This window comes from Ornithorhynchus anatinus, chromosome 4 (genome assembly GCF_004115215.2).
Source record: "Ornithorhynchus anatinus isolate Pmale09 chromosome 4, mOrnAna1.pri.v4, whole genome shotgun sequence".
Taxonomy (NCBI): Eukaryota; Metazoa; Chordata; class Mammalia; order Monotremata; family Ornithorhynchidae; genus Ornithorhynchus; species Ornithorhynchus anatinus.
Genome location: NC_041731.1, coordinates 110,859,677 through 110,882,706, shown reverse-complemented (window position 1 = coordinate 110,882,706; position 23,030 = coordinate 110,859,677). Strand labels below are relative to the sequence as shown.

The 23,030-nt window shown below is 43.4% G+C and overlaps 1 protein-coding gene across 1 annotated transcript in view; it reads right to left on the bottom strand.

Annotated features, from left to right (window-relative positions):
• PIGK (phosphatidylinositol glycan anchor biosynthesis class K) overlaps positions 1-23,030 on the bottom strand; it is a 156,603-nt gene that overhangs the window by 108,326 nt on the left and 25,247 nt on the right. The window contains 9 exon segments of the mRNA XM_039911978.1: positions 445-617; positions 13,457-13,525; positions 13,527-13,568; positions 14,360-14,477; positions 15,862-15,958; positions 17,095-17,133; positions 17,136-17,159; positions 17,162-17,192; positions 19,520-19,655. Of these exon segments, the coding sequence (XP_039767912.1) occupies positions 445-617; positions 13,457-13,525; positions 13,527-13,568; positions 14,360-14,477; positions 15,862-15,958; positions 17,095-17,133; positions 17,136-17,159; positions 17,162-17,192; positions 19,520-19,655 (729 nt within the window).

The window sequence follows — 23,030 nt, the reverse complement described above, 5'->3', positions numbered from 1 at the left end:
GAGTTCTGTTTAGGACACGTAAACTTTGAGTTAAAGGCGGGACATCCAAGTGGCGACGTCCTGAATGTCGGAAGAAGTACGGGACTGCAGAGAAGGGGAGAAGCCAGGGCTGGAGAGGTAGATTTGGGATTCATCCACTTGGTACTGTTAGTTGAAGCCGTGGGAGCAAATTTATTCTCCGGGGGGGGAATGGGGGTAGATGAAAAATAGACGGGAACTCAGAATCGGGTCTGGAGAGACTCCCACAATTAGGGAGGGAGAAGCAGAGGAGAAGCCCACGGTAGACACTGAGAAGGAGCGGCCAACACCAGATCATACATCCAAAGAACCAGTTAAATTAGAACTAAACATGGCAAAGTGTCCTCCACATATGTGTTCCGGTCTTCCCAAATAATCTGATTATAAAACAACTTTCATTCCTAAACAAAATGTTTGTACAAGTACCTGATTTCCGACTGTCCGGCAACAGGTTTCAATGAAATGGTCTCTGTTGTAATTTCTACCTTCCGTACACTTCCAAAGAAGTCAGTTATCAAAACATTCTGAGGGTCTCTTTGAAAAAGATCAGTCCGATGTCCAGGAGTAGAAACGCATAAACTCTTAGGGCACACCTGGAACTGAAAAATGACAACAGTTATAAATACCTTAATTTTTCTTTAACGGGATTTTTACTGGCAAAATAAGAGACACAGGATGGCCTACTAAAAAGAGTAAGGGTCTGGGACTCAGAGGACCTAGTTTCTAAGCCCAGCTCTGCCACTCGTCTGCTGTGAGACTTTAGTCAAGTCACTTCTTAGTTCCTCGCTGCCTTATCTGTAAAATGGGGATTCGACACCTGTTTTCCCCCCTTCATAGACCGTGTCATACCTGATTCCCTTATCCCTCTCCCAGTGCTTAACGCAGTGCTTAGCATATAGTAAGCGCTTAACAAGTGCCACGCTTCTTAAAACGGTCGGCTCTGACTCCTTTCCACGGCAAGCTAGTGGAAGTGTGTTTCCCCAAGCCCTCCTCCTTATTATTTAATCTAATCACCTGAAGAGAAAAATTTGAAATTATACCTACGATTCACATTTTTGTGTAATTATGCCTACTAATTCAACTGCGCTCTCCTAAATAGTACAGCAAGTAGGTGCTCTAAGATACAGCGAATTGATTGTATTTCCTGACTGCCTATTGCCATAACTCATTTCAGGTGCTAATCAGTTTGCTTAATGAAAGGTATGGTTGTTAAATAAAACATGACAAAATATAATTACAAAAGACCTTGAATTTCCAATATCCTTTTTCTGTGCTGTAAATCTAGAGAAAATTCAGAGCGCTCATCTCAAATTCAGAGCTGTGAAATGTACATTTCTAATCGTTTCCATCACCTCTCCATATTATTTTCCCTCCCTTAGGAGTGCCTCCGTAACTTTAAGATCCCTCTAAGCACGTATGTACTCGTTCTACCCCCATCACCAGGGCACTTTTGTACATACCTTAATAATACTAATAATAACAATAATAATGATAACAATCTACAGAGAAATGAACTTGCCAAATTATACTGAAGTCACAAAGGCTCTAAAGGTAATACTATATGCCAGTGGGAGCCACCAAAAGAGAAAATTTGTATAAGGTGACCAATAAATTTGGGTCTTTTCATCAGAAAATCCATGTGGATTTAAAACACTGTGAATTGCTAACAACATATGACATAGCTTATCTTTTCCTTAAAAAAAAACCTTTAGTGTTACAAGTGTAAGCAAGGTGGGCAAAATTGGGGAGAAATGTCATTTTATCTCATTTATATTTCATGTTGACCTAATCCAATCAGTTGTATTTGATAATAAAAATGTTGGTATTTGTTAAGCGCTTACTATGTGCAGAGCACTGTTCTAAGCGCTGGGGTAGACACAGGGGAATCAGGTTGTCCCATGTGAGGCTCCCAGTCTTCATCCCCATTTTCCAGATAAGGTCACTGAGGCCCAGAGAAGTGAAGTGACTTGTCCACAGTCACCCAGTTGCCAAGCGGCAGAGCTGGGATTCGAACCCATGACCTCTGACTCCCCAGCCTGTGTTCTTTCCACTGAGCCAGGCTACTTCCCTAATACTTAATTCCTTAATACTCGGTTGCTTCCCTTACCTGTAACTTAATCAGTAACTGAGCAGTTACAGTGCGAACAATACATAATAGCATTTTCCTCGGCTAGATTTTAAGTTTCTTGAGGGTAGGGAAAGTGTTTTCCTACTCTATTTTACTTTCCCAAGCACAGTGTAATGCCCTGTACACAGCAGGGACTCAATAAAACCCACTGATTCATCATCTTAGATATTGGGGGCAGGAATGTTTGTTGCTATACTGTACTGTCCCAAGCACTCAATAAGTGCTCGATAAATATGACTGAATGACTTTCACTGGGAAGAGCAATCACGTAAGAAAACTATATCCAAAGTTATAATTAAATTCAATCAATAAATGGTAGTTATTGAGCACCTGAAAATGCCTTGAATTTGGATGGTCCCACTTAATAACAACAATGGCATTTGTTAAGCACAAACTATGCGCAAAGCATTGTTCTAAGCACTGGGGAGGATACAAGGTGGTCAGGTGGTCCCATGTGGGGCTCACAGGCTTAATGCCCATTTTAGAGATGAGGTAACTGAGGCCCAGAGAAGTTAAGTGTCTTTCCCAAAGTCACACAGCTGACAAGCGGCAGAGCCGGCATTAGAACCCCTGACCCCTGACTCCCGAGCCCAGGCTCTTTCCACTGAGCCACGCTGCTTCATACAAGGGAATCAGGCTGTCCCACGTGGGGCTCACAGTCTCAATCCCCATTTCACAGATAGTAATAATAATAATAATGTTGGCATTTGTTAAGCGCTTATTAAGTGCAGAGCACTGTTCTAAGCGCTGGGGTAGACACAGGGTCATCAGGTTGTTCCACATGAGGCTCACAGTCTTAATCCCCATTTTACAGATGAGGTAACTGAGGCACAGAGAAGTGAAGTGACTTGCCCACAGTCACACAGCTGACAAGTGGCAGAGACAGCATTCGAACCCATGACCTCTGTTCATTCAATAGTATTTATTGAGCGCTTACTATGTGCAGAGCACTGTACTAAGCGCTTGGGATGAACAAGTCGGCAACAGATAGAGACGGTCCCTGCCGTTTGACGGGCTTACAGTATAATCGGGGGAGACGGACAGACGAGAACAATGGCACTAAACAGCGTCAAGGGGAAGAACATCTCGTAAAAACCGATGGCAACTAAATAGAATCGAGGCGATGTACAATTCATTAACAAAATAAATAGGGTAACGAAAATATATACAGTTGAGCGGACGAGTACGGTGCTGTGGGGATGGGAAGGGAGAGGTGGAGGAGCAGAGGGAAAAGGGGAAAATGAGGCTTTAGCTGCGGAGAGGTAAAGGGGGGATGGCAGAGGGAGTAGAGGGGGAAGAGGAGCTCAGTCTGGGAACGCCTCTTGGAGGAGGTGAGTTTTAAGTAGGGTTTTGAAGAGGGAAAGAGAATCGGTTTGGCGGAGGTGAGGAGGGAGGGCGTTCCGGGACCGCGGGAGGACGTGACCCGGGGGTCGACGGCGGGATAGGCGAGACCGAGGGACGGTGAGGAGGTGGGCGGCGGAGGAGCGGAGCGTGCGGGGTGGGCGGTAGAAAGAGAGAAGGGAGGAGAGGTAGGAAGGGGCAAGGTGACGGAGAGCCTCGAAGCCTAGAGTGAGGAGTTTTTGTTTGGAGCGGAGGTCGATAGGCAACCACTGGAGGTGTTTAAGAAGGGGAGTGACAGGCCCAGATCGTTTCTGCAGGAAGATGAGCCGGGCAGCGGAGTGAAGAACAGACCGGAGCGGGGCGAGAGAGGAGGAAGGGAGGTCAGAGAGAAGGCTGACACAGTAGTCTAGCCGGGATATAACGAGAGCCCGTAGCAGTAAGGTAGCCGTTCGGGTGGAGAGGAAAGGGCGGATCTTGGCGATATTGTAAAGGTGAGACCGGCAGGTCTCGGTAACGGATAGGATGTGTGGGGTGAACGAGAGAGACGAGTCAAGGATGACACCGAGATTGCGGGCCCGAGAGACGGGAAGGATGGTCGTGCCATCCACGGTGATAGGGAAGTCTGGGAGAGGACCGGGTTTGGGAGGGAAGATGAGGAGCTCAGTCTTTCTCATGTTGAGTTTTAGGTGGCGGGCCGACATCCAGGTGGAGACGTCCCGGAGGCGGGAGGAGATGCGAGCCCGAAGGGAGGGGGAGAGGACAGGGGCGGAGATGTAGATCTGCGTGTCATCTGCGTAGAGATGGTAGTCAAAGCCGTGAGAGCGAATGAGTTCACCGAGGGAGTGAGTGTAAATGGAGAACAGAAGAGGGCCAAGAACTGACCCTTGAGGAACTCCAACAGTTAAAGGATGGGAGGGGGAGGAGGCTCCAGCGAAGGAGACCGAGAATGATCGGCCAGAGAGGTAAGAGGAGAACCATCTCCCAAGCCCGGGCTCTTTCCGCTGAGCCACGCTGCAACTGAGGTGCAAAGAAGTGACTTGCCCAAGACTTGAGAAATGAAGGAGTTACCGGCGTACTACCTCTCTGGTTGAGAGTCCTGTCTCCAAGAGGGGCCTAAACGTCTGTACAAACTCTCACCAACAATTCCAATCATATGAGAATTTGCAAAATATATCCCTTGAGAAAGCAAGAGAAATAGAACACTTCTTTCCACGTCCAAAAAACTAAAAGCAGCCTTCACGGTTGCTAGGAAAACAGAAGACCTTGTTTTCGGCAGCATTTTCAAATAAATCCAATCTTAGAAGACATAGTCCCCTCGTCTCTGAATGTGGACAAGCATCCATTTAAGATTAGGCAGAATGAAAAGCCCTTGAAATGAATCAAAGCGAAGAGTTTTTAAAATAAAGTTAAATCGTTTTGTCTGAGTTCATTCCTCGTAAAATAATTTATCTATCTGAAGACCTTTCTCCCCTCAATCTCTTTCCCACTAACCTTCAGGCTACGGTAATAATTTTATATTAGAATGAATAAATACTTTACTATGCTGCACGTGTATGGGTGTGTGAGAATGCAATTTCTACTTGGGTTTACTGGCCACGTGATCTGTTTAACAGTAACAGTGATAACTGTGATATTTATTAAGCGCTTACTGTGTGCCAAGCACATATTTCAATTTAATCGCATTTATTGAGCATTTACTGCATGCAGAACGCTATACTAAGGGCTTGGGAGAGTACAATATAGCAATAAACAGACACATTCCCTGCCCACAGCAGGTTTACGGTTTAGAGTTTACACTGTATTACGCAATGGGGTATATACAAGATAATCAAGTCCCACATGGGCTTCGCAGTCCATACAGGAGAAAGGTTACCAAATCCCCATTTTGCAGATGAGGAAACTGAGAGGCAGGGAACTGAAGTGATCTGCCCAAGGTCAAAAAGCAGGTACATGGTGGAGCTGTAAGAGAAGCAGCGTGGCTCAGTGGCAAGAGCCCGGGCTTGGGAGTCAGAGATCATGGGTTCGAATCCCGGCTCTGCCACTTGGCAGCTGGGTGACTGTGGGCAAGTCACTTCTCTGGGCTTCAGTCACCTCATCTGGAAAATGGGGATGTAGACTGTGAGCTTCACGTGGGACAACCTGATTACCCTGTATCTACCCCAGCGCTTAGAACAGTGCCCTGCCCATGGTAAGTGCTTAACAAATACCAACATTATTATGAGAAGCAGCATGGCTCAGTGGAAAGAGCCCGGGCTTGGGAGTCAGAGGTCATGCGTTCGAATCCCAGCTCTGCCACTTGGCAGCTGTGTGACTGTGGGCAAGACACTTCACTTCTCTGTGCTTCAGTTCCCTCATCTGTAAAATGAGGAGGAAGACTATGAGCCTCCCATGGGACACCCTGATGACCCTGTATCTACCCCAGCTCTTAGAACAGTGCTCTGCACATAGTAAGCACTTAACAGATACCAACATTATTATTATTATTATTATTATTATTATTATTAATTAGAACCTAGATTCACTGATTCCCAGACACATGCTCTTTTCACTAAGTCATGCTGCTTCCCCTACGATCTATTAACAGCTTCCTCTTCGCATAAAATTTGGCGGGAACCATCTCAATCTTCCAGAATTATCCCAATTTTTTAATTTCCCTCAAATCCCATGGAAATTCAGACCCCATACACTCCTGAACTAATTCCTTAAGAGATAAACTTCCAATAAATAGTATCTGCCATCAAATGTCACACAAACCGGCTGATGATAAAAATCCTCCACAAATCAAAAAAAATATCCATTTCTTTTCCTGACGACTAGTGATACAAATTCTCTACCTAAAGGTAGCTATGGAAATCGAGAACATACATCTGTAAGACTAAAGGAGGTTTTACAGTATTTTTATGAAGGGTGATCACATATTGGCTACTGAGAATGATTAAACCGCAATAATAATCTGATAATTTAGATGCAATATGAAGTTAGTTCTCAAAAATAAATTTTGTTCCCCAAGTTAAATCATTTTCGATGTGTTTTGAGAGAAAAAAATTAGTTTAATTTTAATGCAGAAAAGTAATATGAAAAAGCCTACTTTTGCATTTTTGCTTTTTGAATAGTTTTTTTTAAAGCACATCGTATGCACACTAAAATTGCTTACGCTTGGCGAGAAGTGAATAACTTCAGTTTTACAGGCTATTATTTGCCCATAAAAATATTTTCCCAGGCATTATGCAAGATAAAAGCCAGCCAGAAATGTGGCCTTATGAGTCACAACTCTCAAGAATTTCTTCACCTCTAAGAAACAAGAAAATTATAGATTTCGGCAACAAAAATTTCTTTGTCAACTGGTCATTATCACAGCACCCCTGTGAGTCCTCATGATCACAAACCCTACCAAATAAGCTATTGCAAACTATATTTTTCAACTCCCACTTTGAAATTTAGGTCAGTTCACTGGCTGACATAAGTTTATGACCATTTATTTTCAGCCTTAAAAATAAGAATTATTGTGGTATCTTTTTAGCACTTACTATGTGCCAAGCACTGGGGTATATAAAATACAATCGGATCAGACGCAGCTCCGTCTGCACATGGGGCTCGCGGTTTAAGGCGGAGGAGAAAAAGTTCTCAGGGCAAGTGGCAGGGTTGGGATTACGACCCCCTCTCTCTTCCTCTCCCCTCAGCACTGTGCTCTTCTGTATATATTTTCATTACCCTACTTATTTTGTTAATGAGGTGTCCATCCCCTTCATTCTATTTATCGTGATTAGGTTGTCTTGTTTTTGTCCGTCTGTCTCCCCCGATTAGACTCTGAGCCCGTCACTGGGCAGGGAAGGTCTCTATCTGTTGCCGAATTGTACGTTCCAAGCGCTTACTACAGTGCTCTGCACAGAGTAAGCACTCAATAAATACTATTGAATGAATGAACCCAGGTTCTCTGACTCCAGGCCTGGACTGTTTTGACTAAGCCAGGTGTTTCAAAGGCACAAAATCAGAATACCAAACATTTATGGATGCGCAAAATGACATGGCAGTTAACTTTATTTATGAGAAGCAGCGTGGCTCAGTGGAAAGAGCCCGGGCTTGGGAGTTAGAGGTCATGCTTTATAATCCCAGCTCTGCCACTTGGCAGCTATGTGACTGTGGGCAAGTCACTTCACTTCTCTGGGCCTCAGTTACCTCATCTGGAAAATGGGGATGAAGACTGTGAGCCTCACGTGAGACAACCTGATTCCCCTGTATTCATTCATTCATTCAATAGTATTTATTGAGCGCTTACTATGTGCAGAGCACTGTACTAAGCGCTTGGAATGAACAAGTCGGCAACAGATAGAGACAGTCCCTGCCATTTGACGGGCTTACAGTCTAATCGGGGGAGACGGACAGACAAGAACAATGGCAATAAACAGAGTCAAGGGGAAGAACATCTCCTGTATCTACCCCAGAGCTTAGAACAGTGCTCTGCACATAGTAAGTGCTTAACAAATACCAACATTATTATTATTATTTATTGGGATCTGTAAGAGCTGTGGGTAAGAACCCCCCAGACAAAGTTGCACAAAGATATATATCCATCCCACTACCATTCTATGGCACTTATTGAGTGTTTACCGTGTGCAGAGCACCCTATTAAGTGCTTGGGAGACTAGAAACATTCCCTTGCCCACAACGGGCTTACAGTCTAGAGGGGAGAAAGGCATTAATATAAACAAAATTACACACATGTAATTACCTCATCTGTAAAACAAATTACCTCATCTGTAAAATGGAGATTGAAACTGTGAGCCCCACATGGGACAACCTGATCACCCCATATCTACCCCAGAGCTTACAACAGTGCTCTGCATATAGTAAGTGCTTAACAAATACCAACATGATTACTATTATTACTTAGGCTCTCTGAAGCTAGGTGGGATGAATATCAAGATGAAGCAGTGGGATCAGGGGGAATAGAGCATGGGCCTGGGAGTCAGAGGACCTGGGCTCTAATCCTGGCTCCGTCACTTGCCTATTCTGAACCTTGGGCAAGTCACTTAACTTCTCTGTGCCTCAGTTACCTCATCTGTAAAATGGTGATTACACCCATGAACCCCGTGTGGGACAGGGACTGTGTCCAATACGATTATCTTGGATCTACCCCAGAGCTTAGTGTCTGGCATGAATACATTTTTAAAAAGTGCTATAAGTGTACAGATCCAGTAATCACTATGGACTGCAAAAGGGGAAAAAAAGGCAAAAAGAAGGGGTTCTTTGCAAGCAGAAACAGGCCAAGAGCTACTATTCGGAGAGTCGGTTGGAGCCAGAGCAATAAGGCAGAGCAAGGGAAGGAGGGAATAGGGTGATGATCCAGGGGCAATCAAGGGAGAAAAAACTTCTGTTGGAGGCAAAATGGGAAAAATCTGGGGACGAAGACTGAAAGATAACAATCACGGTGTGCAGAGCCATAGAGGCAGGGCCTAAACATCATACAGAACCCAAGGATCAAGCCAGAATGGGAAGCCTGAGACGGGATCCCCTGCCAACCGTGTGCCACCAGAGGTCCGGCTAGGACCCACCCGACAAGGGAACGTCCTCTGACCTTGGACACTCTTCTCACCTGGGCTCCAGGACAAAGTAGAGGTTCTCGGCCAGAGAGGGAAGAAATGAGAAGCTAGCCGGCCCGAGTGGGAAGCAGGACCCCGGGGGAGGCCGGCAGGGGAAAATCAGGGCCAAACAGGAGACGGAATTGGCAGTTCCCGCCGAGATATTCCCAGGGTAAAAGACGGGCCTCTAATTCATCATCGGTGGTATTTATTGAGCGCTTACTAAGGGCAGAGCATTGTACTACACACTTGATGGCTCCACTCCTCCTCTCTCGCCCCGCTCCGGTCTATTCTTCACTCCACTGCCCGGCTCATCTTCCCGCAGAAACGATCTGGGCATGTCACTCCCCTTCTTAAACAACTCCAGTGGTTGCCTATCGACCTCCGCTCCAAACAAAAACTCCTCACTCTAGGCTTCGAGGCTCTCCATCACCTTGCCCCTTCCTACCTCTCCTCCCTTCTCTCTTTCTACCGCCCACCCCGCACGCTCCGCTCCTCTGCCGCCCACCTCCTCGCCGTCCCTCGGTCTCGCCTATCCGCCGTCGACCCCCGGGTCACGTCCTCCCGCGGTCCTGGAACGCCCTCCTCCTCACCTCCGCCAAACTGATTCTCTTTCCCTCTTCAAAACCTTACTTAAAATCACCTCCTCCAAGAGGCCTTCCCAGACTGAGCTCCTCTTCCCCCTCTACTCCCTCTGCCATCCCCCCTTTACCTCTCCGCAGCTAAAGCCTCATTTTCCCCTTTTCCCTCTGCTCCTCCACCTCTCCCTTCCCATCCCCACAGCACTGTACTCGTCCGCTCAACTGTATATATTTTCGTTACCCTATTTATTTTGTTAATGAATTGTACATCGCCTCGATTCTATTTAGTTGCCATTGTTTTTACGAGATGTTCTTCCCCTTGACGCTGTTTAGTGCCATTGTTCTCGTCTGTCCGTCTCCCCCGATTAGACTGTAAGCCCGTCAAACGGCAGGGACTGTCTCTATCTGTTGCCGACTTGTTCATCCCAAGCGCTTAGTACAGTGCTCTGCACATAGTAAGCGCTCAATAAATACTATTGAATGAATGAATGAATGAATCCACTGACTTGAAATCACTTCTAGTCGGTTAAAGCTGCATAGAAGTAATACAGCTAGTTTTTGCCTCGATGGACAAAATACAGATTCAAAATTTAAACAGTTTAATGTATTGTACAATGCACAGATTCATGTACAATCAAATCGATATACAGAAAGTGCTCAGTAAATACATTTGATTGATTCAATACCGCACGCAGACGTTAAGACCTTTTAAAAAAGTCCTTTCTGTACAACTACACTTTGGGGATAATCAATGGTATTTATTGAGTACTTACTGTGTACAAAGCACTGTACTACACGCTCGGGAGAGTACAACACGAGTTGACGGAAACACTCCCTGCCCACAACAAATAAAAACACTATACTCATTGTGGGCAGGAAATGTGTCTGCTTATTGCTATACTGTACCCTTCCAAGCGCTTAGTAAACTGCTCTGACCGGAATAAGCGATCAATAAATACGACTGATTGACTCTACAAAAAAATGAGGTCTCATTACGATGAATTACGACTATTTTCTATTTGGTCGGGTGGGCGGAACAGGAGAGAAAATGCTGAATGCTCTAAAAGCGGGCCTGATGGCATGCCAACAAGGAATCGGGCTTTGTCGGAAGACTTTTATAACGATCGCCTCCTAGTAAAATCAGCACTTTCGCTCCCACGCTAGCCTCGTTAAAATTGAATTAACCCAACTGGCAAGTGACCTCTGAACACGAATGGTCTTGAAGGGACCCAAGAGACAGGTATTCTAAGTCGATTTCACTAAATGACATTTTCAAACCGGACTCAGCTTTAATAGATAATCAGGGACAATCTACAGAGAAATGAACTTGCCAAATTATACTGAAGTCACAAAGGCTCTAAAGGTAATACTCTATGCCAATGGGAGCTACCAAAAGGGAATATCTGTATAAAGGTGACCAATAAATTTGGGTCTTTTCATCAGAAAATACATGTGGATTTAAAACACTGTGAATTGCTGAACAACGTATGACATAGCTTATCTTTTCCTAAAAAAAAAAAACTGAAGGGTTGCAAGTGTAAGCAAGGTGGGCAAAATTGGGGATAAATGTCATTTTATCTCATTTATATTTCATGTTGACCTAATCCAATCAGTCATATTTAATAATAATAATGTTGGTATTTGTTAAGTGCTTACTATATGCAGAGCACTGTTCCAGGCACTGGGGGAGATACAGGGTAATCAGACTGCCCCACATGAGGCTTACAGTCTTAATCCCCATTTTACAGATGAGGTCACTGAGGCACAGAGAACTTAAGTGACTTGTCCACAGTCACACAGCCGACAAGTGGCAGAGCCGGAATTCAAACCCATGATCTCTGACTCCCAAGCCCGGGCTCTTTCCACTGAGCCACGCTGCTACTGAGCACCTACTCGGAGCACTGAACCAAGCACTTGGGAGAAGTTAAGTGACTTGACCAAGATCACACTGCAGACAAGGTGCAGACCCAGAATTAGAACCCAGGTCCCTCTGCCTCCTAGGCCCAGGCTCTAGCCATTAGGCCATGCTGCTTCTCAGCTTCTTGTCCCTCAGTGGCTTTAAATATTGCCTGTAAATCCCAACCTTTGTGTTTTCCGTTCGAATCCCGGCTCGGCCACTTGTCAGCTGTGTGACTTTGGGCAAGTCACTTAACTTCTCTGTGCCTCAGTTACCTCATCTGTAAAATGGGGATTAAGACTGTGAGCCCCACATGGGACAACCTGATTCCCCTGTGTCTACCCCAAGCGCTTAGAACAGTGCTCGGCACATAGTAAGCGCTTAACAAATACCAACATTATTATTATTAGTGATTAAATCCTGACTGACCTCACAGAACTCTCAACTGTATCCTGGTTGAAGCTTTCAATGCCATACCTGCCTTGGTTAATAGCGGTCACAGGCTGGCCAACCATTTTAAGTCTTAGTCTGGTGTCACACAGCTAAGTGGCCCCAACTTCGATCATCCGAGGAAAAAGCCTTGGTGAAGTCCAATATCCACCTCCTGGGATCCCTTGCTCTTTCTCCCCATACCCTAGGCTTGCTCACTCATTCCATCGTCTTTCACTTGAGGATTCCTGCGGAGGGTCTAAAAAAAAGTCTGTGATTGAGACTTGCTGGCAGAAAATTCCATATTTAATAAATTATTTAATAATAGAAGACTTGTCTGCTTGACTTCAGTCCACAGACACTAGAATTCCACTCATTAATGGGAAATCCCAAGCTCCACAAAACAGATTTTTGGACTACCTACTCTTCTACCTAAAGCTACTACATTTCCGACGAATGCTGGTTAGGGACATGTCACGCGCAAATTACCAATAACCACGTGGAACGACTCTCCTGACCTTCCTGCGCCATAAACTGGACATACTTATCCTTGGAATACTTTGTAGAATTTTGGAAAGGGACAGAATTTTACAAAAAATGCATGACCATAATGCTTTTCATTGAAATGTACCTAAAATAGACTGAATAATTTCTGGTATCTACATTGGGAACGTCAAGTTACATTCTGTATCTATTTTGTAACTTATTTTAATGTGTCTCCCTTTATAGACTGTAAGCTCCCTGTAAGCTGGGGATGTATCTACCACTCTGTTGTACTCTCCCAAATACTTAATACAGTGCTCTTGCTCACAGCGAATGCTCCATAAATACTACTTGATCAAGTGATGACTCAAGACAGTTGGGAATGAGCAACCAGTTTAATCCCCAAAGTCCCCTGTGTCATCATCCCAGTGGTTTGGCATCAGCAAAGTTAAAAGAAATGCATGTTTAAAGGAAAGGAGTAACAGAAAAAAAGATTAGAAGGAAACTGTACCAGATCTCAAAGAGACAGCCCGTGGCATGTGTAGGAATGGAAAACAGCCAAGGAATAGGGTCTAAGGAATCATAGATGACTGTTTTAAACCATCAGCGGATTCCCACCCTTGACACCTACTACTGTGAGTCTCCCGGCACTTAGCACAGTGCTCTGCACACAGCAAGCATGTAATGAATACTATTACTATTGCTACTATGAGTGTGCGACTAGATGGAATCCACCACCTACTCTGGGAAAAATTAAGCTGGAATTTCAGGTAATCTTTCCAACCCTGAAGATATACAGTTTACCCTTAAATCGTATCGATTTTTCCTATTTATAAAAAAAGTCAGTCTCTAATCATTTGTGATCAAAAATCTCCACGTTCCAAGTTAAGCATCTGTTACCCGAGCAAACTTCCGATTTTATTACCTAAAACAGGTTGGCTCGCCCTGGAATTCTAAATGTATGCCAAAAGCCGCTCTTAAGCAGCTCAAAAATACTCACAAGGTCATTCATATTCGTTTGGGCTAGCTGGATGAATTTCTTCCAAAAATCCAAGACATAAAATGTGTATTCTGTCCATGAGATGCACTCCATTTCCAAGATCGGGTTGATGCTACCGACATAGAAACCAAAATAAGAGGGGGGAAAAAAATTACCACCTAAACCCAAACACCAATTCCAACGTAATTTTAATCTTTGCTATCTGATCATTTTGCCACGGAATTTACTTCTCCCCATGCTTGCAAATGCTTTCACTTTGACTTGGCATTATTGTTCGGGTGGTGACCAATCTCTCCCTCTAAAATGGAAGCTCCTTCGTGAGCAGGGAACAGGTCCTCCAACTCTGATGTACTGTCCTCTTCCAAGTGCTTAGTACACCCTCTGCACACAGTAAGTACCCAAACACCTCTGACTGAGGCTGCTTTTTACACTTTCAACCCCTCAAGTTAAGCAGTCATGTTTTCCACTACGGTGATCTGTTCCCCCAACAGATTTCTATTTCGTACCCAATCTTTCCTCTCAGACAGGACTTTCGGCTTCTACGTTACTCTCTCAAGGGTTTAGCACAATGTTCTGCCCGCTAAGGTATTCATTAACTAAATGACGATTGACTATCCAAAATATCTGATAAACACAGAACGACAGATTCAATCACAGGGCCGTCTGAATGCTGAAAGGAAGATCCAGGGGACATAAAATGTACTTGTCAACTGTGTGACTGTGGGCAAGTCACTTAACTTCTCTGTGCCTCAGTTCCCTCATCTGTAAAATGGGGATTAAGACTGTGAGCCCCACGTGGGACTACCTGATTTCCCTGTGTCTACCCCAGCGCTTAGAACAGTGCTCTGCACATAGTAAGCGCTTAACAAATACCAACATTTATTTTTATTTTATTTTTACTTCCGAAAGTGAGTCTTCTCCCACTTGGCTACTTGCTAGGGCCATTATGTTGGGAGAATAAAATCGCTCATACATGGATGCTCCTTGACAGGTGTCGATGATAAAGAGAAGTTCATTATACCTAAAGATAAACAATACTTACATTTATTTTGAGGACATAGTTTTTAAAGCTCACGGTAACATTTTATAGCCCTAATGATCCTTTAATAGCCTCAGTCTTTCAAAATGCTTAAAGAAGTGGATTCCTTCAATTAGTTGAAGACTTTACCTCTCCCGCTCCCAACCCCTTGCTCACATTATTTCCCCAGCCCGGAACTCCCTTCCTTCCCAAATCCATAACTCTGCCTGCCTTCAAAGACAGACTGAAATCTGACCTCCTCCAAGAGCAATTCCCCAAATAATTTTTCTTCTCCCCAGGTCAGAGCCTCCCACCTCCCGCCTCAGCTCTTTGGCTCTCACAACTCACCTCTTCAGCATTATGTATAATAATAATAATAATAATGTTGGTATTTGTTAAGCGCTTACTATGTGCAGAGCACTGTTCTAAGCGCTGGGGGAGAGACAAGGTAATCAGGTTGTTCCAGGTGAGGCTCACAGTCTTAATCCCCATTTTACAGATGAGGTAACAGGCACAGAGAAGTGAAGTGACTTGCCCACAGTCACACAGCTGACAAGTGGCAGAGTCAGCATTTGCTTTTTTTTATTTTTACATATCCAACTTTCCAGTCTGTCCTTCCTCCCTCCAGTACATTATTTGGGGTCTGAATCCCCCATTAAACTGTAAACTCACTAAGGGCGAGGTCACAATTTATACCTCTACTGTACTCTATTTAATAAGTACTCTGCAGACAATGGGCGTTCAATAAATACTACTGACTGATTAATTGTAAGCTCCTCCTCTAGACTGAAGGCACATTCACTTGCCCACAAGGAGCCTAACACATCTGTGGTGTTGCACTCTCCCATGTGCTTAATACAGTGTTCCACACAAAGTGAAAGCTCAATGAAAATGACCAATTTAACACCTTTAAAAGCATACCCAGGTAAACTTCCTGCATGGAAATTTAGATCCCGCCACAATCCTACCTTATCCCTTACAACTGCAGGGGACATGGTGGTTACCACATAAATAACTTTCTTCTGCCTCTGTCTTCTGTAAACAAGCAAAACCTCTGCCACCAATTTCAACTCCTCAAATATTCTACTCTGGCAGGGGTCCTTCCTGGACTATTATTTCACTTGGAAACACTGAGCTGTTTTAATTAAATACTCTAAGGCCCCAGGGGGAAAAGAATAAGAAAAATACTACCTCTAGTCTCGCTCTCCACGACTTTTTAACGATTAACCTTTTTAGTCAGAATGATTTCTATTTCCGGAGCCAAATTTTCCATTTTTAAGAGAAACGTTTCATCATCAAACAAGAACCCCAACTGAGTCGTCTACGAGGCCACTACAGAAGTTACTCGCCTCTTCCTAGCTATTAAAAAATGTGATCTGTGTCTTACCGTCTTTTCTGCCACATTTGTTCAAATGCATCTGCAAGTTCTACATTGGTAATTTCTTCAGAATCCTGAAATTTCAAGAAACCATTTCCACCATGGCCTTTCAGAGGAAAGTTCAAATGTGATGAATAAATGGTTAATTTTAAAATTCTAAACACAATTAGTATTTTTAAACTTGATACTCTACCAGTTTCTGACTCTGCACCTCAATTTTGTCTGTGCACCTCCATCTATGAGCTTTGGACACTTGATATTCTCCCAACCCCAACCCCACAGCACTTATGTGCATAATCTTTAATTATACATTATAAACTATTTATTTATTCATATTAATGTCTGTCTCCCCTCTCTAGACTCTAAGCTCATTATGGGCAGGGAACATGTCTCCTAATTCTGTTGTACTGTACTCTCCCGAGTATTTAGTGCAGTGCTCTGCACAGTGAAGGCTCAATAAAATTGATTGATGACTATTAACAGGCTTGTATACAAGTCAAGGGCAGTTTTTGAAAAGGAGCATAGTATTAAATTTCTGTAAAGCAGTTTTTTATTTTGTTTTAAGTTACAAAAAAGGAGCATGGGATTGAAGAGTTATTTGAATTTTGGATGTGATGTTTAAGAAGACGTAACTTTATGAATTGATTCTATTTATTTGATTCTATTTATTCTTGATTCTATTTATTCTTGATTCTATTTATTTCCTAATGTTTTAATGAGATGTTCATCCCCTTGATTCTCTTTATTGCTATTGTTCTTGTCTGTCCGTCTCCCCCAATTAGACTGTAAGCCGCCAAAGGGCAGGGACTGTCTCTATCTGTTACCAATTTGTACATTCCAAGTGCTAGTACAGTGCTCTGCACATAGTAAGTGCTCAATAAATACTACTGAATGAATGAATGAAAATATCGGCACATTAAATAAAACACCGGACTAGAAGCTAGAAGTCCGTGACTGACCAAAATCAGGTTAAAGTCTCCACAGTCGGGAATCAGCACTTGCCACCTGCTAATGTGGATAGACTGATTGGACGAATGAAAGTAGGATGTGATGCCTTGTGATCTCGGAGAAGGGCCTCTATAAATTTCAGGTTATGACATTTTTTCACAAGGGACATCTTAACATAAAGTTTCCTTCAAAATTAACTCGATTAGATTTAAAAGCTCTATAGTCCTCCAAGATAACATTCTATATGAACTCCACGATACAGATATTCAGCCATGCACATAACATTGAAATTACCTGTCATATAAATGAGAATATTGCTTCTGTCATCGGAAGTAGGCGCTTGGACCGAGGAGTGCTGGAGGAATTCTCCCAGTTAATACCCGTAAGAAGTTCTCTTACAGTAACCTGAAAAAGATGAGACCATTTCTAATAGTTTAACATTACAAATCATTTCTTTCCCTCCAAAAACTTGCCTTAAATCTATTGCATCTCCCATCTTTATCCAATTAATAATAATAATGTTCGGTATTTGTTAAGCGCTTACTATGTGCAGAGCACGGTTCTAAGCGCGGGGGTAGATACAGGGTAATCAGGTGGTCCACGTGAGACTCACAGTCTTAATCCCCATTTTACAGATGAGGTAACTGAGGCCCAGAGCAGTGAAGTGACAACCAGTCACACAGCTGACAAGTGGCAGAGCCAGAATTCAAACCATGACCTCTGACTCCAAGCCGGGCTCTTTCCACTGAGCCACACTGAGATTTTCTGTATTCCTCATTCAACGACTTGACCTTCTGCGCTATGGTGAACGTTTAGCATTAGAATAACCCTGGAACCTATTATATATGGGTTACAATGGGGGGAAAAAAATCATTTGATTCCAATCTTTAAATTTCCTAACATTCAGGAAAGCATTCTGTAAGATAGCATTTAATTCCACATCAAAACATTCACTTGTCAACTATACAGCAGTTCAAACCCTCTGGTGAGATTTGTAAAAGTTCGACGATGAAACAAATTCAGATCCCTCCCATCTAGACTGTAAACTTGATGCGGCAGGGAATGTGTCTGTCATATTATTGTGCTGTACTCTCCCAAGCCCCCCTCTCAGAATCTCACCTGGAGAGTTTCCAGTCCTCTACCAGTCTCAGCTATGGGAGGGTCAAGCAGAGGCCTGTCATTCCATTCCTAAGCTTGACCAGCGGCTAGTGAGTGGAAGGCAATCTGCTACAAGTCAAAACTCCCCCGTGCTGGGCAGCAGCGGCATGGAGAGAGTCAAGGGCAGAGACTCGAGTATACCGCGTGGAAGGTGGCGGTGGTAAATCACTTCCGGACTTTACCAAGAAACTCTATGGATTCACTACCAAGAACGACTGCAGATGGAGAGCGCGGGCGTTCTGGGAGAGATGTGTCCAGGCGTCGCTATGGGTCAGAAATGACTCGACGGCATAAGACTCTCCCAAGCGCTTAGTACAGTTCCCTGCACACAGTCAATCAATAAATGATTGATTTATCTGTTAAAGACAATCACTATCAATCTACTTCCTTAAAAACGTCATGAAGGTTACCCATTACAGGGTCATACACTCATTGGGTGGTTGATAAATATTAACAGTAATGATAATCATAACAGTAACTAAGGGATTTACTCTTTCCTAAGTGCTAAGGTAATATAGTTAGGAGAGATGGCTATATTCATTATCAGCTACTACTTACAACCACACAACAAAAATGTTATACATTACGGGATCCGATTCGAGGTAGAAAATATACTTCATTCATAATTGTATCTTAGTTTGCATCTACCCCGGTGCCTAGATCAGACCTTGAAACATAGCAGGTGCTTAAGAAACACCATCATTATTATTATAATAAACATTCCGTAGGCAGCCCCTACCAGATATGTTCCATTGTGGCCTAGGATAAAAAAGCACACTGTAAATAAAGACATGGCTTTCACAGGATTGAAGTTACCCTTCTGGGCCACATTACTAGGTAAACCATCTCTGTCAATGCTCTGGAAGACCACTTACGCAGCCTCCAAGGGCTACATTCACCTGATATGGCCAAGCAGTTCATTCCAAGGGAATAAAATTTAAGTTAATCAAAATCTAAAAATAAAAGCAACCTAGAATAAAAGTGCCAAATCTCTAATCTGTGGCACACAAAAAAGTTTTAAAATGCAACTAAAAAAGCACCACAGGCAACTGAAAAGGAAACTCTGCATCAATTTGTCTGTGAAGAAATGGAAGTGTTCAAATGATGCAATGTGGTTTTTATATTTAATCATTTATGCTGCAAATAAAAACCCATCGTCCTTTATACTATAGCAACTTTTTCATGAGGCTGTGGAGAATCCGTCCTTGGAGACTTGAGCCAAGAACAGAAAACCATCAGTCCTAGACAATTTTATCATTCATCTGTCTAGAAATAGGAGACACTCTGACCACAAGATGCTGAAACTATTTGCCGTAAAGATATTTACTGTTAAAACAATATTAGTGGAACAAAATGAGAAAAAAGTTGTTTTAAATGGTAATACCTCAATCAATGGTATTTGTCGAGTGCTTACTGTGCGCAGAGCACTGTACTAAGCCCTTGGAAGAGTACAACATAACCGAGTTGGTAGATATGTTCTCTGTCCACAAGTTTACAGTCTAGAAACGAGCTTCCATTTCATTTTCTATTACGTTTCCAAAACATTTCTAAAACAACTTACCTCATAGCTTCTATAATCCACTTCCACATCATCTCCATAAACATTTAGTTCCATATTTTTGTGACTGAACACAGTAGCTGGTTTGGGGTTGCGAGGGTTACATGCCATATCGTCTGCCAGCATCAAGACTATGTGACTAGGATACAAAGCAATAATTCTAATTAAATCTTCAACACAATAATACAAGATTCTGGTGAATCTGGGGTCACTAATGATAGAACAAGGCTTATTTTCTTCATTTAAAGCAACCTTCAAACACTCATCATATTCTATATTTAAAACTGTCCAAGGCCCAGCAATTTAAATTGAAATGCTACTAGTTCTAGAAAAGAAGAATAGTGTTATTTTACTGGGGTCATAAAATAGCAATTTTTGCCATTTTTTATTTTGCATTGAACACCATATGGCTTAGGACATTTAAAGGTATAGACTTAGGATAATTATACACGATACAAGAAAGATTGAAAATACTACATAAACTCTGGAAGATCTTCATTCAGTGCCAGTGGTCGACATTCTGATTTTAAGATTTTCAGATGTGAATTTCTGAATCCTAGATTTGTCATTTTCACATTTACGTGTAATCCCATTTCAATGAGAAATAAAATCAATCAATCATATTGGGCGCTTATTGGGTGCAGATAGCTTGGGAAAGTACAATATAACAGAGTTATTAGACATGTCCCCTGTTCACAATGAGCTTATAATCAAGAGAGGAAGTCAGACATTAATATAAATAAAATTACAAGAATGTACGTAAATGCTGAGGGGTTGAGTGAGAGGTGAATAAAGGGTGCAAATCCAAGTATGAGGGCAGGGAAGGGAGTGGGAAAAGAGGAAATGAGGGCTTAGTCAGGGAAGACCTCTTGGAGATGTGCCTTCAATACGGCTTTGAAGATGGGGAGAGTGATTGTCTGTCGGACATGAAGAGGGAGGGCGTTCCAGATCGAGGCAGGACGCGGGTGAGAGGTCAAGGGGGAAAAAGACGAGATCGAGATACAATGAGTTTAATGAGGAAGTAGGCGGGCAGCCACTGGAGGTTCTCGAGGAGGGGGAAACGCGGCCTTGAACACTTCTGTTGATAAATGATCCAAGCTGCAGAGTGCAGTACGACTGGAGTGGGGGAAGACAGGAAGCAGGGAGGTCAGCGAGGAGGCTGGAGGCAGTAATCACGGTGGGATAGGATAAGTGCCTGGATTAATGCAGCAGCAGTTTAGATGGAGAGGAGAGGGTGGATTTTAGAGATGTTGTGAAGGTTGAACCGACAGGATTTTGTGATCGATCACGTAGTTTGAACGAGAGGGATGGACTGAGGTCGAGAAGGAACTCGACCGAGTCCTCCCTCTTTATGACGATCACTCTCTCCACACTGTCAAAGTCTTATCAAAGGGACACCTCCATCAAGAGGCCTTCCTGGGCTAAGCCCTCATTTCCTCTTCTCCCACTTCCTCCTCAGTCACCCTTGCATTTGGATTTGCTCCCTTCATTCACCCCTCCCCATTTCTGAGGTTTAGCTTTTTTATTGTTCTTTATCCACCCTTGGGGACGTCTTTCACTTCTAAACTCCAGTAAGCTCTGCTCCATCCCACCTCACCCACTCACCAATTTGGACCCCCTCTCAACCTCATCATCTCTAGTCATTTGACAGCCTCTACCCTCACCAATTCTGAAATTCCTCTATCTGACCACAACCTCCTCAGTTGGAGAAGCAGCGTGGCTCAGTGGAAAGAGCACGGGCTTTGGAGTCAGGGCTCATGAGTTCGAATCCCAGCTCTGCCACTTGTCGGCTGTGTGACTGTGGGCAAGTCACTTAACTTCTCCGTGCCTCAGTTCCCTCATCTGTAAAATGGGGATTAAGACTGTGAGCCCCACATGGGACAACCTGATTCCCCTATGTCAACCCCAGCGCTTAGAACAGTGCTCGGCACATAGTAAGCGCTTAACAAATACCAACATTATTATTATTATTATTGCCTTCTCTCCCACACACCAGCTTCCCACAAATCTGTCTCGTTTCCCCATAGAGAACTCCAATCTCTCTCCTCCATCCAATTTTCCTCATGTCATCATGTTCCAAAAGTGCCCGCCCTTGATGGGCATTCCGACATCCTCAACAACACCCTCTCTAGAAGCAGCGTGGCTCAGTGGAAAGAGCCTGGGCTTGGTAGTCAGAAGTCACGGGTTCAAATCCGAGTTCAGCCGCTTGTCAGCCATGTGACTTTGGGCATGTCACTTAACTTCTCTGTGCCTCAGTTACCTCATCTGTAAAATGCAGATTAAGACTGTGAGCCCCAAGTGGGACAACCTGATCACCTTGTATCCTCTCCAGCGCTTAGAACAGTGCTTTGCACGTAGTAAGCGCTTAACAAATGCCATCGTCATTATTATTACTGAATTTACCTCATTCACTCCCATATCCCTCCGTCAATCTCGTCTCACTAACCCACAGCCCTGGATCACCTCCGCAGTCCACCCACTTCGTTCCTGTGGATGAGCCCCAAAAGCGTCGCCGGTGGAAATCCAGATCTAGGGCCGACCTCATCCGCTTCCAGTTCATCCTTTCATGCTTTAACTCTGCCCTCTCCGCTGCCTGGCAAAATTGTTTCTCCTTCCTTACTGAGTCCCGTGCTCATTGTCCTCGCCAGTTATTCCAAACATTTAACTCCCTCCCCGCCCCCGTTTCTTGCCCCTAATGACCTGGCCATTTTCTTTATTGAGAAAATTGAATCCATCAGGCGTGATCTTGCTAAAATCTTCCCTGCTCCTCTCTAGTTCTTCCCTCCTCCTGCCCCCTTTCCAACTCTCCCAATAACAATAACCAAAGTAAGGCGACTCTAATAGTATAATAATAATTATGGTATTTGTTAAGTGCTTACTAGGTGCCAAGCACTGTTCTAAGTGCTGGGGTAGATACAAGGTCACCAGTATCCCATTTGGGGCTCACAGTCTCAATCCCCATTTTACAGATGAGGTAACTGAGGCCCAGAGAAGTTAAGTGACTAGCCCAAGGTCACAGAGCAGCCAAGTGGCAGAGGTGGGATTAGAACCCACGACCTCAGACTCCCAAGACCGTGCTCTTGCCACTAGGCCATGCTGCTTCTCCTAGTATAAACCTACAGTATTACCTATGCTTCCCAAAGTGGTAAAATGCAACATTTTTGAGTGAAGCCAGATTGGCCCGGAAATCAAGTAGAAAATCTTCTAGTGCATATGTTCAAAATATATAAAAAGTTCAAATCACTGTAAACTGATTTTCTTTGAAATTGACAACAAAAAAAAGAAGGTTGCTAGGGCTGCCAGATTGAAGATCACATCTTCAGCTGTTTCCAAACCGCAAAAACATAAGTAAAAATGGAATAATGGAAAAATATGTTTTCACCTTTACACACTAGGTAGTTAATTACTAAGTAATAATAAGGTAGTTAATTACTAAGTACTAATTACTAAGTAATTACTAAGTACTAATTACTAAGTAATAATAAGGTAGTTACCTTAACTAGGTAGTTAAGTT